The sequence below is a fragment of the Sorex araneus genome, chromosome 6 (genome assembly GCF_027595985.1).
Source record: "Sorex araneus isolate mSorAra2 chromosome 6, mSorAra2.pri, whole genome shotgun sequence".
Classification (NCBI taxonomy): Eukaryota; Metazoa; Chordata; class Mammalia; order Eulipotyphla; family Soricidae; genus Sorex; species Sorex araneus.
This window is the reverse complement of record NC_073307.1, coordinates 81,091,731-81,113,165: the sequence shown is the minus strand read 5'-3', so window position 1 is coordinate 81,113,165 and position 21,435 is coordinate 81,091,731. Positions and strand designations below refer to the sequence as shown.

At 42.1% G+C, this 21,435-nt stretch overlaps 1 protein-coding gene across 9 annotated transcripts in view; it reads right to left on the bottom strand.

Annotated features, from left to right (window-relative positions):
• Positions 1–21,435, bottom strand: part of ERC1 (ELKS/RAB6-interacting/CAST family member 1) — a 518,184-nt gene that overhangs the window by 93,135 nt on the left and 403,614 nt on the right. For all 9 annotated transcript variants that reach the window (XM_055141299.1, XM_055141303.1, XM_055141300.1 and 6 more), the window contains one exon: positions 1,435–1,533. In XM_055141299.1, the coding sequence (XP_054997274.1) occupies positions 1,435–1,533 (99 nt within the window). The remainder of the gene's footprint in view (positions 1–1,434; positions 1,534–21,435) is intronic.

Below are 21,435 nucleotides of genomic sequence, written 5' to 3'. Positions count from 1 at the left end.
GAGCAGCATGGGAATGAAAAAGAGTTGGTTAGTATTCAAAACAAAGACATAAGCATAATGCAGTAGGAGAAAATGGTCTCTAATTTCTTGACGCTTTTCATGTTAGGTCCTAACTCCCCAAATCACCAAATTAGTAACTAGTTTGTCATTATACTTCTATTCTTCCTATCTTGCCAAGACTATTTAGGACTGGGTCAAATGACCAAGCGGATCTTCATTTCTTCTTCTTTTTCTTAACTCCTCTGCAACCTTTCTCTATTTTGGTTTGCCTCCTACTCCAAGGAATACAACTTCTTGTATCTATTTTCAAAATCTGTTCCAAGCCAACGGTCTAATACTCATCTTCCATACACTGGCATGAATTTAATTTCAGCTATCAAGGAAACAGGTGGAGAGAGCCAAATAATTGTTTGGCAGAGAGAGACTGCTGACACCAGGCAGTCAGCTCTCCCTTTTACTTAGACACTGGTACTGTTTCCCTCTCAAATGCAAGATTTGCCTTAACTGACTTACTAAACGTTATCATACTCTGACTATGTCTTCTGAAACTTAGGAGAGAAAAAAAAAACTTGCAATTTGGCTATCATTGCTGCTTTCATCTGTAATATTTCTTTTCAGACTAAGACAATGCCACTGCTATCATTTCACAGAGATATTTAGTGGGGGAGTTCCCCCGGACTCTTTACTCATATGGATGTAATTACTTAACTATTATTTTTTTCCTTCAGCTATATATTTTAAGACTGAGTATGATGGAGATGTTGAAATCTGATTTTTGGCAATGGGATATGAGGTAATCTGTTCACCACTCTCCCCCATCCATCATTTTCAAGATCTTGGGAGAATTCCCTTCTTCCAAAAAAAGTGCAGCTGAATATGCTTCCCTTTAGATTCATCAATGCTGTCTTTTCTTTTCTTTTTTTTCCTTTTCGCATTGATGAGAAGTTGAAGGCAACAATTTTCCTTAAAAATGACATACAGAGGAGGGATCCACCACTAACAAGAATGAGGAAAACTGTTTTATTCTTCCCTCTTAGTAGGTGATGCAGATTTAATTAAGGTCTGTCTGCCATTAAACAACAGTCGTCGCTACACCTGAGTTTTGTGCTCTGAGCTCGCTAAGATCGTTGTCTAACAGGCCCCATGTCTTTAATAAGAAAAGGAAGATACCTACAAATTAGTACCATAGCTGAGAAGGTTTATTCTTCACAGTAATTTAAAGTTTATCATCCATTTCCTCTATATTTTTTAGTCTCTGCTCTTAAAATACTTGAACTGTCAACCACTTTTCTAAGGAGAACTAAAATTTGTGAGTACAAGGGGTTTTTCAAAATCACTTTCATTTTTCTTACTCACACCCTAAACCTGTAGCACTAACACAATTACAGGAGAGTAAAAGTGCACGATTCTCTAACCACACAAGAGCAGCCTTACCTGGTCTGGGGAGGGCTTGTGATTGGTTTGGTTGGAATGGGAGGATTTGAAGTGGTCGTCCTCGTAGTTGTCGGCCATTAGCTTCATTCGATTTTGTGTCTAGGAGGAAATGATTCATAAATTACATTTGAATGAAACATCTAAGATATATCGTAGAGTCACAAAAAGTGATTTAAGCATGCCAGAAGGTGGCCCGGATGCTGCCCCCTGGGGCAGAGGCAGAATGCTCATCTTGCACACATGAGGCCACACGCTGAGTGTGATCCCACTTGTTATTTGGGATCCCCGGCACCTCAATAGAAACTGTGCAATGCCTGGTGAGTACTACAACCATGTGTAATGCCAAGCAACCAATGAGTGCACAAGCAGTGGCAAGTATGTCACCCCTGAAAAGCACTTTTTTTTAAAATTTATTTTATTCTTTAATTAGTGAATCACCATGAGGGTACAGATACAGCTTCACACATTTTTGCACTTGTTTTTCCCTCATACAATGTTTGCAAACACATCCCTCCACCAGTGCCCATTCTCCACCACCAAGAAACCCAGTATCCCTCCCACCCCACCCTGCCTCTGTGGCAGGGTATTCCCTTTTGATCTCTCTCTCTCCAATTGGGTGTTGTGGCTTGCAATAGGGGTATTGAATGGCCATCGTGTTCAGTCTCTAGTCTACTTTCAGCACGCATCTCCCTTCCCGAGCGGGATCTCCAACCACATTTTACTTGGTGTTCCCTTCTTTATCTGAGCTGCCTTTTCCCCCAGAATGTGAGACCAGCTTCCAAGCCATGGAGCCAACCTACTGGTACTTATTTCTACTATTCTTGGATATTAGTCTCCTACTCTGTTATTCTATATTCCACAGATGAGTGCAATATTTCTATGTCTGTCTCTCTCTTTCTGACTCATTTCACTTAGCATGATACTTTCCATGTTGATCCCCTTATATGCAAAGTTCTGAAAAGCACAACTTTTATGTAAGCACAGCAACCCCCAGTCACTGCTGTAACAATGCAGGGAAGGAAAGAGGGTCATAAGTGAATATTAAGCAAGCCTTGTATTTAGTGAAGTAAATTACAGGAGTTTTGAGAATTTGTTTGGCGAGGAAAGAACACTTAAGATCTGCGATGCACCAAATAGTATCCTACATTCATAGGGAAGATCTCTCCCCCCAATGTAGCTGTCTGAATAAAAAACTTTTATAGTTAAATGATTTCCGAAGTGTATTACACACCAAAGGAAATGTTTACTTTGCGGAGTCATCGATTCAGAAAATGCAGGGTATACTATACACAAAATCAAACAGCAAAATATAATGCATTAGCCTACTGGCAAAATAGGTTTTAAATACATTAAAAATGAACTTATTATTGTAGATTTAAATATGCCCACTGTAGATAGCCCTTTCCCTATGAGCATAAAAAGTGGCATTCTTCTCATTTTCTCTACCACAAAATTTACCATACCTTCTGGTATATTTTGATATCTGGTAGATGTCTAACTCATCTACAATTCTGTTTTCTCAGAAAATTGGCTAGAGTGGAATAGCGCGGGAGCTTAGAAGCGCCTGCCTACGAACAACGGCCGGAAGTTCGAATGGTCTCACGTGTGCCCAACCTGCGCCTCGCTGCTCTGCTGTGCGACTGGGACCTCCACTGTCAGAAAGGCGCCTCGTCAGAAACCTGTGCTGAGGTCGACACAAAAGGGGCACAACTCCTGGGAAAGACTGCAACTGGGAGCGATGTCAGTGCCTTAGCCAGAAAATGGGGGCCCTGGTGAGCACGAGAATACCACAACCACCATATCCTGAGTACTCCCACTAAGAGATAAGCAGCCCTCTGCCGAGCGCACGTGTGAGCACTGCAACCATTAAGATCCACCCTGGAAAGCACCTTGAATGAATGCAGCAATTAGCATCAAGTCACGTACACCCACCGTACGCAACATTTAACATTTTGTTAAGTTGCATTTCAAGGCCTATAGGTTTTTCTTTTATATTTATCCTTTTCCTCTTTCTTGGGAGGAGGTGCACGTGCAGTGCTCCAGGGGTCCTCTGCGCTTTGGCATTGCTCCTGGTGGCACCCAGAGCCCCCTGCATGTAAAGCACACGCTCAGCCCTCTGAGCTCTCTCTCTCTCTCTGTCTTTAATATAGTCTTCTATTTTGGGAAATAAAGGAGAGGTTTTTATAAATACAGAACTTACATAGAAAAAAAAGATTTCCCACAATGAAAAAGTCAGACCATCAGTAAATTTCTCCATTGTAGTAGAGCAGAATAAATAGTATCCATGCAACTTTTCAAGGAGAAAAATATTATTTATAATATGTGGTTAAGTTATATAGTTAGTGAGAGAGGACAACAACTAGTTCTCTCTTTCTCTAAAAACAAAAAGCTGGTTACAGGAGTCAAGCCCAGGGCCTCCTAGATGCAAAATAGGGCTTCTATCACTGAGCTATATAGCCCTGGTCTCCCCCGCACCCAAACTCCCACCCCTAAGTTCTGCTGCAAAAGCAAGAGCTCAAGAAGAAAACTCCTGTGGTTAGAACTATTCTTCTGGGGATGGAGAGAGAGCAGAGAAGGTAGGACACTGGCCTTGCATGTGGCTTACCCGAACCTACATCCTGAATGGTTCCCCAAGTACCACCAGGGATAACTTCTGAGTGCAGAGCCAGTAGTAACCCTGGATCCCATCCAGGTATAGTCCAAATTCCCATATTAAAGAAAAGGAGGGGCTGGATCGATAGCATAGCGGGTAGGGCGTTTGCCTTGCATGCGGCCGACCCGGGTTCTAATCCCAGTATCCCATATGGTCCCCTGAGCAACGCCAGGGGTAATTCCTGAGTGAAGAGCCAGGAGTAACCCCTGTGCATCGCCGGGTGTGACCCAAAAACCAAAAAAAAAAAAAAACAAAGAAGAAAAGGAAAAAGAATTTCACAATTTCTTCTTACCAATTACCTAAACTTGGGGTGGGGGGGCAAGCTACTTAAATATTCTGGGTCTGTTTCCACAGTTTTCAAATGAAGATAACAATACTTTTCTCCCCAAAAGATGACTCTGCAGACTAGCCAACTGAGTTAATACAAGCACTAAGAAGGGTATTGGTATAAAAATCAACTTAGCTATCATCATAATGAACATTTTCCTTGTCATTATTTAAATATGACATATGTACAATACCATTTTAACTAGCTCAGCTGAATGAATGTTTAATGAGTCTCAATATAAGCACATTTCTAACCAGTTTCTCCCTCCAGTATATAATCATAAAGAAACAGTTTAACAGGAAGTTATTAATTTCCAAGGTCATTTTTAAATGCCATGTAGTACTGTACCAGAAATGGTAAGTTTTTTTATTTTTTGCAAAGCAGCTCTTGGGAAAGAAGAACAAAGGAAGGGGGGGAGAGGGAGAGGGAGGGAGAGAGAGGAGAGAGAATGGGGGGGGGAGAGAGAGAGAAGACATAAACCCAGAAAGTGAGCAAAAACATTTCAGTAGCATTCATTTGGTTAAGAAAATTTTCCATTTCTTAACAGAAACGTGTGGGAAAAAAAGAGTTGGTAAGTTTTTGTAAATAAGATACAACCTGACATTGAGCATAAGTTAAAAAAAATACCTTAAGTAGTACTAAGAAAGCACATACAAATCCACTTTCAAGGCAGAATTTATTTCAAGTGCTTTATGGAAATGAATATGTAAGTCTCCTCAAAGAACTGATCACAGGAGATCAGCATGTAAATAAATGAAGAACTAGTCCTAACAACTCCATTTCTAAGAGGCATGGAGATTATCAAAATTTAGTGTTACTAGGCATAGTAGTCAGAAATTGGATGTGAAATCAGTTCCCTGCACAATCATCAAGTGACAATGAATATCAGACAATCCCCAGAGCTTAACTATTACACAGATGGTATGAACAACTTTATGCCCTCGAAGTGCTCTTGTACTATCCTCTCCTATAGATAAGACCAAGAAGTAAAAGACTAAGTTCTTCATGGTCTACTGACATGAAAGATGCTTTATGTTCAAATATTTTCTCTCTCTCTATATCCCATGCTATATGCATGTGAATATAGTTAAATTCTCCTGGCTCCAATAACAAAGACTAAGACAGCCTACAGGAAGGAAGAAAAAGAAACGAAGGACAAAATTTGGTGAAATAAACTTCTTGGGCTGGAAGTGCATATCTATGCGCACTATACACATTACCCTCCTAGGAGAAAAGGAGTTCATGGTTTACTTTGTCAGTCTCTTCTTCTAAGACGGAAATGTCAATGTCCAAATGAAGTGTTACAAGGTTCAGTTCAATTGGAGGAAGGCACTCATTGCATATGGAAACCTGGGTTAGATCCCAGCATGTGGTCCCTGAGCACTGAGCTGGGAGTAACCCCTGAGAATTACAAGGTGTAGCTTCAACAAAAACTTCAGGACCACAAAGAACTCAAAGCACTGAGCATATTCTTGGGATACAGAGGCCTGGGTAAGATACCCAGCACTGCATGGTCCTTAAGAACCTCCAAAAGTGACCCCTGAGCACAGAGCTGGAAGTAAACCCCAAGCATGTCAAATGCCCCTCCCTCCCACCAACAAAACAACCATCTCCCCCTCCCCCCAAATACCCAAAATCGTTTCAGAAACTCATGGAAAAATGTTTGGTTAAACTAAGATACATACTACGTTATTTATTTATCTGATCCCAGCTGTCAAAGAAAATGGACTGAATTCTGTAGTTAGCTGACTACTGACTGATCTTTACTTTTAAGTTCATGATAAGATACTACTAACTTACTAATCATCATCATCATCAACCCGTTGATTGTCGAATTTCTCGAGTGGTCTCAATAACATCTCCATTCGTCCTAGCCCTGAGATTTTAGAAGCCTCTCTTTACTCATCCTTCCCAATGATGTTGCATTGGAGGCTCTTCCAGGGTCAGGAGAATGAGACCCAGTTTGTTACTGGCTTTGGCATATTAATACACCATGGGGACCTTGTGAGGCTCTCCCATGTGGGCATGAAATTCCCGGTAGTTTGCCAAGTTCTTCCAGAGGAGAAGTAGGCTATAAGATATCGCGCGGCTGCAAAGAGGCCTTGCACTTCCGGAAGCTTGCTTTTAAGTCTCCGGATGCTGGCTGTGGATGGGATTACAGGGTGCCAGGGGCAGTCCCTGGGTGTGACTGTCTAGCTACTGGGAAATGGGAAATCTGGGCGGAGGAGGCCCAGTCCTGATCAGAGCAGGCTTGGAGGTCTCAGCCCTGGCAGAGAGTCTCTTGCCCACGCACCTGGCTGTCTTCCCCGGGGCCCCTCGGAGGGGATGGGCTCCAGCTTCCCTACCTGCCCCGAGCAGAGCTCCCAGCTGCCGAAGACCTTCGGAGCCTAGCCACAGCCATGCTCAAGGCCCCTCTCCACACGTTCGGATGAGCCTCACGCATGAAGGTACTGGCAGAGATATATTCTGATATAAAAAATAAATTTTAATTTTTTGTTATTTCTAATTATACCTAAGAAAGTATTACAATTATTTCTGCATATTTTAAAACCTTGAAAATAAGATTTTGAAAAGTGAATCTGAGATCAATGTCCCTTCGTTAGACTGGTATTTTAGATGTAAAATAAAAAACAAGCATAATGCCTATAAATTTCGGTTAGGTGAGTCAGATTCAATGCTGATTACTGATTAAGCAAAATTTTAACAAATTAACTTTGAGGTCATGTTTAAACATCACTTCAGAAAAAATATAAAGCAGTCATGAATTATTCTTATTTTTTAAAAAAAATGTTTGGTGCCAGGGAACGACTAAGGAGCTCATAACATGTGAAACTTCCCACTCAATGTGCCATTCAGTGGCAGAACTCCACTCACTCAACCACGGAGTGACATCCTAGGCTCAGTCATTATTCTCCCTCCCTCCCTCTCTCCCTCCCTCCCTCCCTCCCTTTGGAGGGGATACACCTGGTAGTATTTACTCCTGGCTCTGCACTTAGGTATCAATCCTAGTGGGCTCGGGGGACCATATGAGATGCCAGGGATTGAATCCACATTGGCTGCATGCAAGGCACGAGTCTTATCCACTAACACTCTGGTCACCCCAAATTGATTTTCGTTCTCAAAACTGAAGTTCTGGAGGCCGGAAGTCCAAGGTGAAGGTGCCAGCATGGCTGGTTTGGGGCGAGAGCTTTATCCTCCTGGCTGGCTAGAAGCGTCTTCCCACATACTCTTCGCTCCATGACACACCAAAAAGACTTTGCCGGGTCAGAGATGGCACAACAGGCTACATGCATGTATGCAAGGAGGATGCCAGGCTCACCCCGCAGCCCCAGACGCTCACTCAGAGTATTGCCAACACCGAGAAAGCAAGCGCCTGCTCCTCACAGCTGGAATAGTATTCTGCTCTCTACTGAAGTGATTTGGTCCTTGTTTGAAATTTATTAATTTCTTTAAATGGCTTGTTCCTTAACTGTTTCTGAACTTATCCTCCACCCTTCCCTCTGTCACTTTACTACTGTTGCAATGACCAGGGGCTACACACACACATGGCTGCAGAGCTCACCCAGTTTTGGGGGCGGGACAGGGGGGTTTCTGGGCTACACCCAGCAGTGCTCATGGGCACTCAGGAGTGATTCCTGGCAGAGCTCTGGGGACCACAAGTAGTGCGAGGCACTAGAGGATGGGGGGGTGTCACACCCCTTTTGTGTGTTCACAGACAGCGTGGCAGAGAATTGCTCGTGACTCAGGTTCCACAGACAGCCCCGCCGTGGGGCTCCTCGGCAGCACTGCTGGCATCACACTCAGAGCTTGCAGGACACACTCTATTCCTCTGGTTACCTGCTTTGCTCCTTTTTTTTTTTTTTCCTATTTGGGTCACACCCAGCAATACACAGGGGTTACTGGCTGGCTCATGCAGTCAGGAATTACTCCTGGCAGTGCTTGGGGGACCATATGGGACACCGGGGATTGAACCCAGGTTGGCCGCGTGCAAGGCAAAAGCCCTACCCACTATACTAACGCTCTGGCCCCTACTTGCTTTGCTTCTTAGCCAAACCTGAACGTTATCTTTCTATCTAGGAAAGTTCCTTTTCTAGTGGTTGTGCAGTTCTGAGAAGTGGCACGCATGCATGCACGCGTGTGTGTGGACAGACACAAACACGGTTAACAAACGCTTAATAAAATGAATGTCAGATAAAACAATCTAATAGACAAATTAAAGAAATAATTTAGATGAATAAATACGGAAGGATTAATGATTTTGTATATGAGGGATGTTTATAGTATTAGGGACTCTCTGTTATTCTGACATGACCTCAATTAGTTTAGTTTTCTGGCAAATGATGGTAAAAAGTTCACACTGTACCTACCTTCTCACACCGTGAGTGAATGTAAAGTGGAAGGGTACCCCCATTTTTTGGGCAGCAATGATGGGTATTCTTTACTCTCCTTCCATTCTTGTCACACAAATAATTCCATCAAATTTAGGAATAATAATAAAAAATACATTAAGAAACTCAGTAATTCATCAATTTATTTTTACTTTTATTGATTTGAAAAAAATATTTGATTAATCATTATTAATGGGCAGTTGGGATATATCGGATACCTGATTTTGCTTCTGCTGTTGTTTGGGGGCCACACTGGCAGTGCTCAGGACTTACTGCTGGCTCTGTAGTCAGGTTGGGTCTGGGAACCATATTGGATACTAGGGATTGAACTGGGCTGGCAGCACGCAAGGCAAACACGCTACCCACTGAACTATCACTCTGCCTCAAGGAAAAGTTTGGGGAAGGGTCTCCAAGCAATGCTCTGGGGATCCAGAGTCACTTCCAGCAACAGGACCCGATGCAGAGGGCTCAAGACTAGGGACTGGGGTGAGGGGTGCTCAAGCCCAACATTGTAGGGGGGTACCAAGCCAACCCCATCAGTGCTGAGCAGAGCTCTGGGGGTACAAATGATGGTATTTAGGGGGCCATCCAATGCCAGTGCTCAAACTCAGGGTGATCACCCCAGAGCTATCTTTGTGGATGACTGGTTTTCAAAAATTCTTTATTTATGTCACTGGGAATTATAATGCCCTAGAAACATAGAGAAATTTATCAGCTCAGAGTCAATTCTAATTATATAAAAAGTCTGACTTATCTCTGGTAAGGCATACATACATATATGTATTATGTATATGTATGTAATCTTTTTTATTATTGTAGGAGTACTGCTATTTAGTTAGCCATTGATTAAGCTGATTGACTTGGGTATGAACCCCACATTACTTTTTTTTGTTTGTTTGCTTTTTGGTTCACACCCGGCGATGCACAGTGGTTACTCCTGACGGTGCTTGGGGGACCATATGGGATGCTGGGGATCAAACTTGGGTTGGCCACAGGCAAGGCAAATGCCCTACCCACTATGCTATAACTCCAGCCTTCGCACATTAATTTAAAAAATTTTTAAATTGAATATCCGTAAGACAGACCATTACAAAGCTGCTCATAATTGGCTTTCAGTCATCTAGCACCCATCTCTCCATCAGTGTACATTTCCCATCACCAATATCTCCTGTTTTCCTACCACCATCCCCCAATACCCGACTCCTCCACCCCCAGTTTCCCTCTATGGGAGGTACTTTCCTCCTTGCGCTCTCTCTCCTTTTCCTTTTGTACATTATGGTTTGAAACCTCCTTTGCTTAGAGGTCATGGAGTTTGTTCAGGGCATTCAGTATTTTATTGGGATGATAAGGCTGGAGTAGCTTTTCAAGTGGTGGCAGCTTTGGGGTGTGGATGTGACTGCAGAGGCTTCTGGAAGTACAGGGAGGTGAAGGGAGGCAGCCCATCCCGACCTGAGAAAGCTTGGAGGTTTCAATCACAAAACACGCATGCCAGAATTTTCAGCATATTATGTTTTGGTGAGATCTGTCTGAGACGGTGGAGTCTGGCCAGGGGTATGGTGGCAATTTTGGATTCTGGGAGCAAGCAGCTGGGCTTGCTTGGGCGGGCCTCTGGCCAACCCACCCCCTTTACCCTGGTCTGTTCAGCTATGCACGGGTCCAAGATTAACTGCAGCTTTGATCTCTTTCAAGATTTATGGATCTCTGAAGCAAGGCAGGTAGTAGAGCTTACATGGTGGCGCTGGGGTTGGTCTGTGGGGGTGATTGCCAGTGCTTCCAGGAGTATTGGGAAGTGGGGAGAGATAGTCCATCCCAACTCTGAGAAAAAATGGATATTTCAGTTACAAAACCTGCATACCCGAATTTTCAGCAGACCATATCTTGGTGAAATCCAAGTGGAATCAGGCTGGGGGAATGGCGCAATTCTGGATCGTGGAAGCAAGTGGCTGCCGGGGGCACTGCTTGGGTGGGCACCAGACTAATCTGCCCCCTCCGATTTACCCAGGTCTGTTCAGCCACGTGCAGGTCTGAGATTAATTGTGGCTTTTGGTCTCTTGATATTCATTTATGGGTCTCTGAAATCAGGCCAATAAATGGGCTTGTACAGCTGAGCCAGAGGTGGTTTATGGGTTCCCACATATCGAACTTTTGGCTGTTTAATTTCTTAGAATACTTGGCCCCGGGTCTGATTCCTCCATCCCTCTTGGAGAGCCCAACAAGCTACCAAGAGTATCCTGCCCACATGGCAGAGCCTGGCAAGCTCCCCGTGGCGTATTCAATATGCCAAAAACACTAACAAGTCTCAAGGTGCCTGCTCGAGCAAATCCATGAACAACAGGACGACAGTGCTACAGTGGTACTGGGCCCCAAGTTGTTGGGGTTCAGCCAAACAGCAGCAATTTTGGGGTATTAGGAAGCCTGAAGGCACCATCAGGCTGCTGATGCACTTGCCCCGCAGGTACAGGTTGACCTGCCGGCGGCACCATACCCTTATATTCATTTTTTTAAGTTCTTAGTTTTGGAAGGAAGGTGGAGCTCTCCTAAACAGTAGCCCAAAGGTCTGGCCCAAAGGTCACTTGATGATTCTTGGCCAACAAGGCCAGGTTCAGTGTAAGGGTCCAAGGATGTGGTGTTCAAATCCTAAGTGCCAGGGATTAACAGGGCCACCCTAGTAATGCGGGAGGTGGTGGCAATTTTTACTGGCATTTATTTATTTATTTATTTACTTTTTGGCTTCAGGTCACACCTGGTGATGCTCAGGGGTTATTCCTGGCTCCGCACTTAGGAATTACTCCTGGTGGTGCTCAGGGGTCCATATGGTGGGGATCGAATCTGGGTTGGCCACATGCAAGGTAAGCACCTTACCTGCTGTACTATCGCTCTGGCCTCTTTACTGGTATTTTAAAGTACAATTTGTTACTCAAAAATATAGAAATAAGTTCATGACATAAATATAGCACTTAAAATGAACAGATAAACTGACACAATAAGATAAAAATGATGTTATATATTTTTGCAAAGATACTGACTGCAGAAAGATAAAAAACTTTAGATTTACGAGAAACAGCATTAAGAGGTAATGACCTGAAATTGGTAGAATTTAGGTAAAATTATAATAGGAATTTTAAATTATTTTATCTCCGAATATTAGTATGCATTTATTATGCCACCTACTCTTCTTATTTTCAGGAACACATCTTTAATTTATAATATCAAAACTTTAAAACAGCCATGGAATACGTAATATCACAATTACTTGTGATATATTGTACCAATAAATGCTTTAAACATTTTCAAGATGTTTAAAACATGAGAAAAGAGACCTTAAAAGCCCCCAAACCTCATAAAAATCTAGTTCATACCCAATAAACCAGTTCTGAAATGACTTTATAGTAGGTTGAACAGAGGGCAAAGGCACATTTAGTTAGAATACAAGAAGAGTGAAGAGAGTGACACGTTAATATTTTAGTGTAGGTGCCAAAAACAGCAAAAAGGTAAACATAACTTCCCTATATTCTCTCATGAGTAATCTAATTCATTTTTATCGTCAGTTAATTTTCACTTCTGTTTTGATGACTCTAAAAACATTATTTCTAGCTCTCACCTCTCTCTGAAGCTTCTTATTTTTCTAATTACCTTCCTGAACCTATTGGTGGGATTATACCCCAGACAGCCCAGATCCAACTTCACTGAAAAGGAACATATCACCTCCACTGTGAATCTTTCTTCTGGATTAGGTTCTCTCAAAAGAGGGACCACATTCACTGATCCTACTTGACTTTAGCCCAAGCATTAAAAGAAGGAACACAATTTTCAGCTTTCTTTAGTGACTAAAGAAACTGCCTGTAAGAAGAGTTCATGATAAGTTTAATCACTGAAAAGAGACAACTGTCTCACAGAGCCAGCAAGACCTGCAGTATTATATTCTCCATTATGGAGAAAGTAATCTTTATCATGTTAAGCCACCAAGATTAGGCTGTACTTAATTAGTGACACTTATATTAGAGTCAAAACAATGTACCAACGCTCCATCTGAATTTTTCTGCATTATTATTTTTAGTGAGGGTGGGGCAGGGAAGCACCCGGATTTACACAGGACTGTTCCTTGCTTGTGCTCAGGGGTCATTCCCATCAGTGCTTTGGGGAATCCCATGTGGTGCCCGGATAGAAATGGGGTCAGCTGCACCTTAACCCTTGACTACATCTTCAGTTACTGTCCTCTGCTCTTTGGAACTTTTAAATTGTTTTTTCACTTTTGGTGGTAAAATGGAACAATATTTTCCTAACAATCTTAAGTGCATCATTGAAAGATATTATTAAATTTACAAGCTTCCACCCCCCTAATTCTTTTCATCTTCTAGGATTGAAATTTTGTACTCAGTAAACTAATCACTTCTTATTCTCCTTTACCTCCAGACCCTGGTCCTCACATTCTTTCTGTCCTTGTTATTTTGAGTAACACTGTCTTATTTCACTTTTAGCATGAATTCTTAAAGGTTCAGCCATGTTATAGCAGAATTTTCTTCTTTTTAAAGAAGTGGGGAATGTTTTTCTTCTGTCAAGAGCCATTTGTATTTATAACATCTTTTATGGGTCATACAACATAGGCAAATAGGCTGCAGGCAGTATCTGTCCTTTCATGTACCAGGGCTGGACCATGTGATTTTGTGGGCCTTATACAGTCACGGGTTAGATGTTCACCACCCCCCTGCTTTAAAGGTTAAATAGTATTTAATTTTATGTCTATATCATCTTTTGCTTCTCCACGCATTCCTTAGGGACACTAGAGGTACTCCCACATTTCAGCCATTGTGAACACTGCTATGAATGTTTGTGTATAAGTGTCTGTTTGAGTCGCTTTCAATTCTTTTCGGGGATACACCCTGAAGTGGAACTACTGGATCATACTACAATTTTACTTTTTTGAGGGAGAAATAGTCATCCTTTTTTCCACAAAGGCTGTGTATCATTTTACCTTTATGCTATCGTGTATAAAAGCTCCAATTTCTCCACTCCCTTGCTAGCACCAGTTTTCTGACTTTATCTTTTTTCTTTTTGGACAGTAGGCATCCTCATAGTTGATAGGATAGCTCATTTTAGTTGTGATTTGCATTAAATTTTTATTTATTTTTTTTAATGACCGAGGCTCTCTAATTTACACGGTTTTTGTTTTGCTTTGGTTTGGTTTTTGGGTACCACCTGGCTGTGCACAGGGCTTACTCCTGGCGTTGCACTCAGGGATCACTCCTGGAAGGCTTGGGGCCATACAGGACGCTGGGGACTGGGCCAACATCAGCTTCATGCAAGGCAAATGCCCTACCCTACCCCTTACCACTTCAGCCCCTGACTGGCAATACTGTTAGTGATGGTTTGCCATAATTCCAACACCACACCTATGATTTGCATTTTTTAGTAATTAGGCATGTGACTCCTGACCTCTGCCATCTCAGCAAGCCTACTTCTGTATTTCAGATCCTTTGCTTGCTCCTCCACCATTCCAGGTACAGTTAACCTCCCAACTGACATCCCTGAGCATTTTTGAAACTGGAAGTGGATTCCTGTCCCTACCAGCTGGGTTCCAGCTGCCGCCGTATCTGACACTCCACTGTCTCTGCAGGCCCATGTCTGTACCTCCTGAACCATGTGGCTGCAGGGCTACAGCTCTACTCATCACGCCTCACACTGCGCACACATACCTCCTGTCACTGGTGAAGACTGGCATGGAAGGAAAAGAGCAACACCCAGCCTAGGCCCTGAGGTGCCCAGCGGGGCTGACTACAAAGATTCACCTCAGCAAAGCAGGCACAGAGCAAACACAAAGAGAAAGAAGTTGAGAAGCCCACTAAGTTCAACGAGTAAAAATCAGAACTTGAAAAGTTCTATTAGTACCAATCCACTGTAAATTCACAGAGTGACATTAGTGACACCAACAGAAGGTCTGAAGAGCAGAAAAAGAGCAGTTGAGGAAAAGACTGAAGAGCTCTAAGATGAAATGCCGGAAACCTCTAGAAACAAAGGAAAAGGGCACAGCCTGAAAAGAAATGAAGAGCACACCTGAGCACTCTGAGATGAGTTCACGAAGAATCAAATAAGGATCCTCGGAGTCCCTGAAGAATAGGATGGCAACTCTGATAAAGAACCACTGACTAAGAAAACATAGGTAAGAATTTTCTAGAGTTGAGGAGTGCAGGCGGAGAGCCCGGCAAGCTACTGAGAGCATCCTGCCCAACGGCAAGCTCCTCGTGGCGTATTCGATATGCCAAAGACAGTAACAAATCTCACAATGGAGATGTTACTGGTGCCCACTCGAGCAAATCAATGAGCAATGGGATGACAGTGAGGAGTGCAGGTACCCAGATCCAAGAGGGTCCCGGTGAAAACAGACCTATAAAAAACTCAAAAATACATTATAATCAGAATGACAAAAGCAAAAGACTGAGACAGAATACCAAAAGCAGCAAGATCAAAAAGGAACTTCTCGTCTAATTCAGAATAGCCTGAATTACATGAATAGCCTATCAGGTACAAGACTAGTAATGTCATAGACTTGAACGGAATCATCCTTGGAAGCCAACCACCACATATATTGTTTCAGTTAAGTTCAATGAATTATTGGCTTGAAAACAGTCTTCACAAATTCTGTATAATATTTGGGGGACCATATTTCTATATATTTATAGGAGAGGAACATAATTTGGAGTTAGTAGAATATAGATTTTCAATCTTGGTAATTTAAAAATCTTTCAGACACTCTCTGTGTTCTGAAACCAGAACTCGCAAGCCTATTGCTTTTTATTAATCTATTCAACAATTTATAAGATAATTGTTGAAATGAAAAGGCACATTCGGATACAATGTGGGGGAAAGACTCAGACCTGTCAAGATTCAGAATTAATTTTTAAAAGCTGAAGGTGGCTATTTATGACAATTCACATATTTTGTCAGACAGAATGAGTTTATTAAAGCATCACTTATGAATAAAACTGAAAGCCACTGAAATCTAACCCAAAGTACAGAATAATGGCACCACAGTGTGGTACAGTGATGAGTCAAGGCAGCACTGCAGTGAAATGATTTATACTGAATCCTATCTTTTTCACTTCGTAGCCCTGAGACTTTGGGCAAAACTTAATACGTTGGGCATTGTCAGACAGGCCAATGGGCTGGAGCAGATTCTCTGCAGGCTGGGGCCTGGGATTCAATCTCTGGCACCACGGTCACCCAAGCACAGACAGGAGTGGTCCCTGAGCACTGAGTCAGTAAGAACCCCTGAGCATTACTAGGTGTGGCTCAACAACCAGACCAGATCAGACCAAACCAAAACACACACACAACACAAAACCTTATAGTATCTCTCTAAATAGGAATAGCTCTATTTTAGAGGACTGCTAGGAGTCTTAAAGGAGTTAACTTATGTACAGCCTTTACAACAAAGCTTAATTCAAAAAATATTAATCGTTATTATCTGTGAGATGATTAATGGCACGAATATTATTTCTAAGAAAGCCATGTGATAGGACAGACAATTTAATTTGGTCAAATTAAACAACTTCTAAGAAGGGTATTCTTTAATAGGCAATGTTGAAGTTTGTCTGGCATTACTCCTCTTGCCCTTAATGCAAATGTTATTTAGTTTCATATTTACTTGTAATAATAATTTGCATTGGTTTAAAGGGAACCAAAAGAAGTAGTAGGGATAGATTTTGTGGAAAATACAGGTCTGAGTGATTACCACAAAGCTAGGTTTAGTGGCAAGAAGAGAAATCAATCGCAAACCAATCTTTCTGCTTTCTGCTTAATGAGATCCTCAGATGAAGGTCAGAAAGTACAGGAAACAATACAAATCATGCCACCTGACAGGGCACAAAAGGAGAAGCAGGACGAGGAGGGGCACATGCATCAGAGCAGGAAGCCTGTGCTGATTTATTTGCATTGAGTCAATTCAAGAGAGATCAGGAAACTCTGAAGATTTATCGAGTCCCCATGGCATCATAAAAGGCAACAATCTGACAATAGGAAGGGCAAGTTAGATTTGATGCTAGGAAAGAAGGGGAAAGAGTCTGATCAAATTTTTGTGGAGAATTTTCGTACATCTGGAATTGATGACAAAAAGATGGAACAGATGGATGAAGAGAGACTGGGAGGAATCCAGATTCCTCACATGTCCCAACCTCTGGACTTCACTTACTTCCAAGCAAGAAGAATTCATCAAAAATATGGCCTACTTCTTTGTCAGATACAAAATAGTTTTAAGGAAATATAAGTGGGATCTGTCTTTCATAATTTGTTTTTATAAACGTGTTATATATGTGTATAAGCATGCACACATAACAAAACAAGGCCACAAAATTAGCTGCATGCACTGAATAATCAAGAAATTGATAGGTCATGGTGGTCAAAGGTACAAATTTACAGTTGTAAGATTAAAGTCCTGGGGCTGTAACATATCGAATGGTGGCTAGACTTGACAGTTTCATTTATTTGAAGTTTACTAAGAGAACAGGTGTCCTAAGTTCTAACCACAAGGAAAAAAAAAATCTAAGTGTGGAGATGTATGTTAACTAGGCTTACTGTGGCAATCGTTTAAAAATGTACACATGTATCAAATCATTATAGTGTACCTCTAACACTTCATTTGTCAATTATACCTATGTTTTTTTGGGGGGCCACATCCCAGCTGTGCTCAGGGATTACTCCTAGCTGGTTCCAGGAACTCTCTGGTGTGCCAGGGATAGAACCTGACGGGCCGCATACAAAGCAAATGTTCTACCAGTCGTACTTTAGAGGCTCTGGCCTCTAAACATTTTAAAAAGTAAAAGTCTGCGGGTTCAGGAATGTGGATCAGTGATGGGGTTACCTATTCTGCCAGCAAGAAGCCACAAATTTGATTCTAGGTACCACCCCACGTGCCAAATGAGGTTCCAATGTTACTACTCTGCTGGTCCTCAGAGCTACAGCAAATATTCAAGCTCCAATATTTTATAACTGGTGTACCACCCAGAGCACGGCAGCAATGAACAACAGTAACAAAGGGAAGGAGAGCAGGGAAGTAGAGAGTTACTTAAAATCTGGATTTTCTAGGGGGAAACGGTCGCTCAGATACCATGGGGCTCACACCTTACATGGGCATAAGAAGTTCAATTTAAAAGCTGCTGTGTAGACCAAGTGTGTGACTCCCTACCTCATCACAGTTTTGTTTCTCTTACTGCCTTATATACCTCATTTCTTCCTTTTAGGATAGCTGCCAGGTCCTATAGCCCCAGGGTTAGGCCACAGGTCACCAAACTTATCTGGTTGGCCACCACTTTTCCAGAAAAACAATTCCTCCACACGCTCCCTGAAGAGCCACCTTCTTTTAGGCAACAGGCAGAGAGTAATTCCCAGTTGCACTTCAGACACCTCCCTCTATCTCCCATGGAGCATTTGAGCACTTCCATGGAAAGGGTGGTGCCACCCACTTTGGGTACCAATGGGTGCTATCGGGTATCTGAATAATACTTTGTAAATTGTGAAGTGCTGGATATTAGTTTGATGGTGTTATTACAGCTCAAGATTATACACTTAAGTTATCAACAGTTGAACCTCAGTTCTCTTGACATTTAGTTTAGTGCTATTTCGATTGTACCACACCACTTCATACAAACAAAAAATAGGTTGGGGACACAGTGTAGGCGCTTGCCTTGCACAAGGTCGAGTTCATTTGATCCCACACATTCTGGTTCCCTGAGACCACCAGGAATGATCTCCAGTGCAGAGCTAGAAGATGCCTCCTCAATCAACCAACCAACCAATCAACCAATCAACTAACCCCAAACAGGGCACTAAGTTACAAAATGAGAATGACTATATGTGGAGAAACAGTGAAATCAATGGAAATAATTCACCTTAGGATATATAAATGAACAATTGCAGTGAATCATTCTCTTTTGCTTTCTTCTTATGTTTCAACTTATGCCCAAAGGAGAATGAGTATGTGAATGAAAAAAAAGCACAGAATGCTTTTGCTAGTGATAAAAAAAAAAAAGGATTTCATGGCTAGGAAATTCCAAACTACAAAGATGAGTCCTGAAGTGAAGATTAAAGTAGAGATTAAGCTGAGGAAGTAGAAGGCAATTCCAGAGGTGAAGACAGTGAATGGAAAATGTTTTGTCTCAAGTTCCTTTCAAATAAATCTGGATACTATCAGCAGGAAAAATCTTTTTTTTTTTTTTTTAATTTTATTGAATCACCGTGAGATAGTTACAAGCTTTCATGTTTGGGTTACAATCTCACAATGATCAAACACCCATCCCTCCACCAGTGCACATTCCGCATCACCAATATCCCCGGTATACCCCCCCTTTCCCACCCTCTATATTCCCCATACTCTCTCTCTACTTTTGGGCATTATAGCTTGCAACACAGACACTGAGAGGTCATCATGTTTGGTCCATTATCTACTTTTGGCATGCATCTCCCATCTCAACTGGTTCCTCCAGCCATCATTTTCTAGTGATCCCTTCTCTATTCCATCTGTCTTCTCCCTTCCACTCATGAAGCAGTCTTCCAACTATGGGGCAATCCCCCTGACCCTTGTATCTACGGTCCTTGGGTGTCAACCTCATGTGATGCTACTCTACACTCCACAAATGAGTGCAGTTCTTCTATGTCTGTCCCTCCCTTTCAGACTCATTTCACTTAGCATGATACTCTCCATGTTTATCCATTTATAAGCAAATTTCATGACTTCATCTCTCCTAACAGCTGCATAGTATTCCATTGTGTAGATGTACCAAAGTTTCTTTAACCAGTCATCTGTTTTAGGGCACTTGGGTAGTTTCCAGATTCTGGCTATGGTGAACAGTGCTGCAATGAATATACAGGTACAGATGTCATTTCTACTGTGCTTTTTTGCATCCTTGGGATATATTCCCAGAAGTGGTATTGCGGGGTCATATGGAAGCTCAATTTCTAGTTTTTGAAGGACTGTCCATATTGTTTTCCAGAAAGGCTGGACCAGTAGGCATTCCCACCAACAGTGAAGGAGCATCCCTTTTTCCCCACATCCACACCATCATTGGTTAGCAGGAAAAAATCTTATAAAACAATGTTTGTAATGGTTTGAAGAATATGAATACACATATAGATGTATACTTAAATATGGAAATTCTCTAAACTATACAAATCTAGAATTTGTATATTTTACAATATACAATATTGTATATGTGAGATAGGATAATTAAAAAGACTAATATTTTTATTTTACTACTGAGACTAAGAAAACATTAAAATGAAATATTCTTTCAACTTTGAATATTGTTTATTACAACTAGGTAAAAAAGCTTTTTGTGTCTCATGGCCAAAAAATAATAGTCACTAGTAGGAAATTCAGCTATTCAGGAAAGCTGAGAGATTAACAGTAACAGGGACAGCACTTTGAAGAGAAGGCAGGCAATGTCCAGTGTTGGATATCATTGGTTTGTCCTTTCCCCCTTGCCACTAGGAGCTTAGGTTTATCAGTCACACCCATCAAAGTGCTCCAAGTCACTCCCATTCCTTTGTTATCTGTAACCATTTCTACCAGTTTATCTGCTCTTCCCTTAATCAAACTCTGTTAATTGGTAAGGTCAGAACTTCCTAGGACACTGAATATTATAACATTACCTTTCTCTCCTCTTTATGCCTTTTGAATAATTTACTTTAAAGCTATGTCTTTTTTGTATAGACACAAGAAGACAATATTATGTTTTTATAACTTAAGACTTAATTGGCCTCGATATTCCCTCCTGGGCATCTGCTTTCTCCACTTAAGCCTCAGTTGCCCTCAGTTCCTAGCACCCCAAAGTAGGGTCCCCGACGTGGGACGGGAAGGATCCAGGGCAAGCGGTGAGTTATGTGCTACCCTGGCATCGAGATGGGCCTGGCCAAAGTGCCTAATTCTTAACTATAAGTTAAGAGCTTGATCATAGACAAATGCTGTCATGATCCAATAGTAATTATGAGACTGGGACCCTGCCAGGGCTAGGAAAGACTGATCTGGCCTGAGCACTGTAGTCTGAGATTGAGATGGCCCCAGGAGAGCAATTCTATAAGCTTTAATGCATCTCTTATTGTGTCCATACAAAATAATTAATATTATGAATTCTTATATGTTTGCTGGCTGAGGAGAAGAGAAACACATTCATGGGACTTTGCCCTTGGGTGGATCATCCTGCTGAAAGAGAATTAAGTCCTAGGAGAAGCATTCCCTGAGGGAAAAGAACCTTACCCTATTGCTGACCACACCTAGGTGTATGCCCCAACCCCCTCATGCGGTGGAGATTTAACTAGGCGGTAAGAGTGGGTTGGGGGCCAGATCCACGGAGCCAGATCCACGGGCCAGATCCACAGGGCGAGATCCACGGGGCCCAGATCCACGGGGGCCAGATCAACAGATCGAGTGAGAGACCGAGAGCCGGGAGAGAGGCAGAGAGAGAGAGAGAATGAAGTAGGATGGGGGAGAAAGAAGCAGGAGGAGAATCAGAGGAGAATGGAGATGGACATGAAATAAACCGATCGAGCAACCAGTTTGGCCTTCTTCCTTCCTTCGCCTGCCTCGCCCACCCGCGCGCCTTTTCTTTTTATTTTTACACAGTCCAGTACCACAGTGCCTGAAA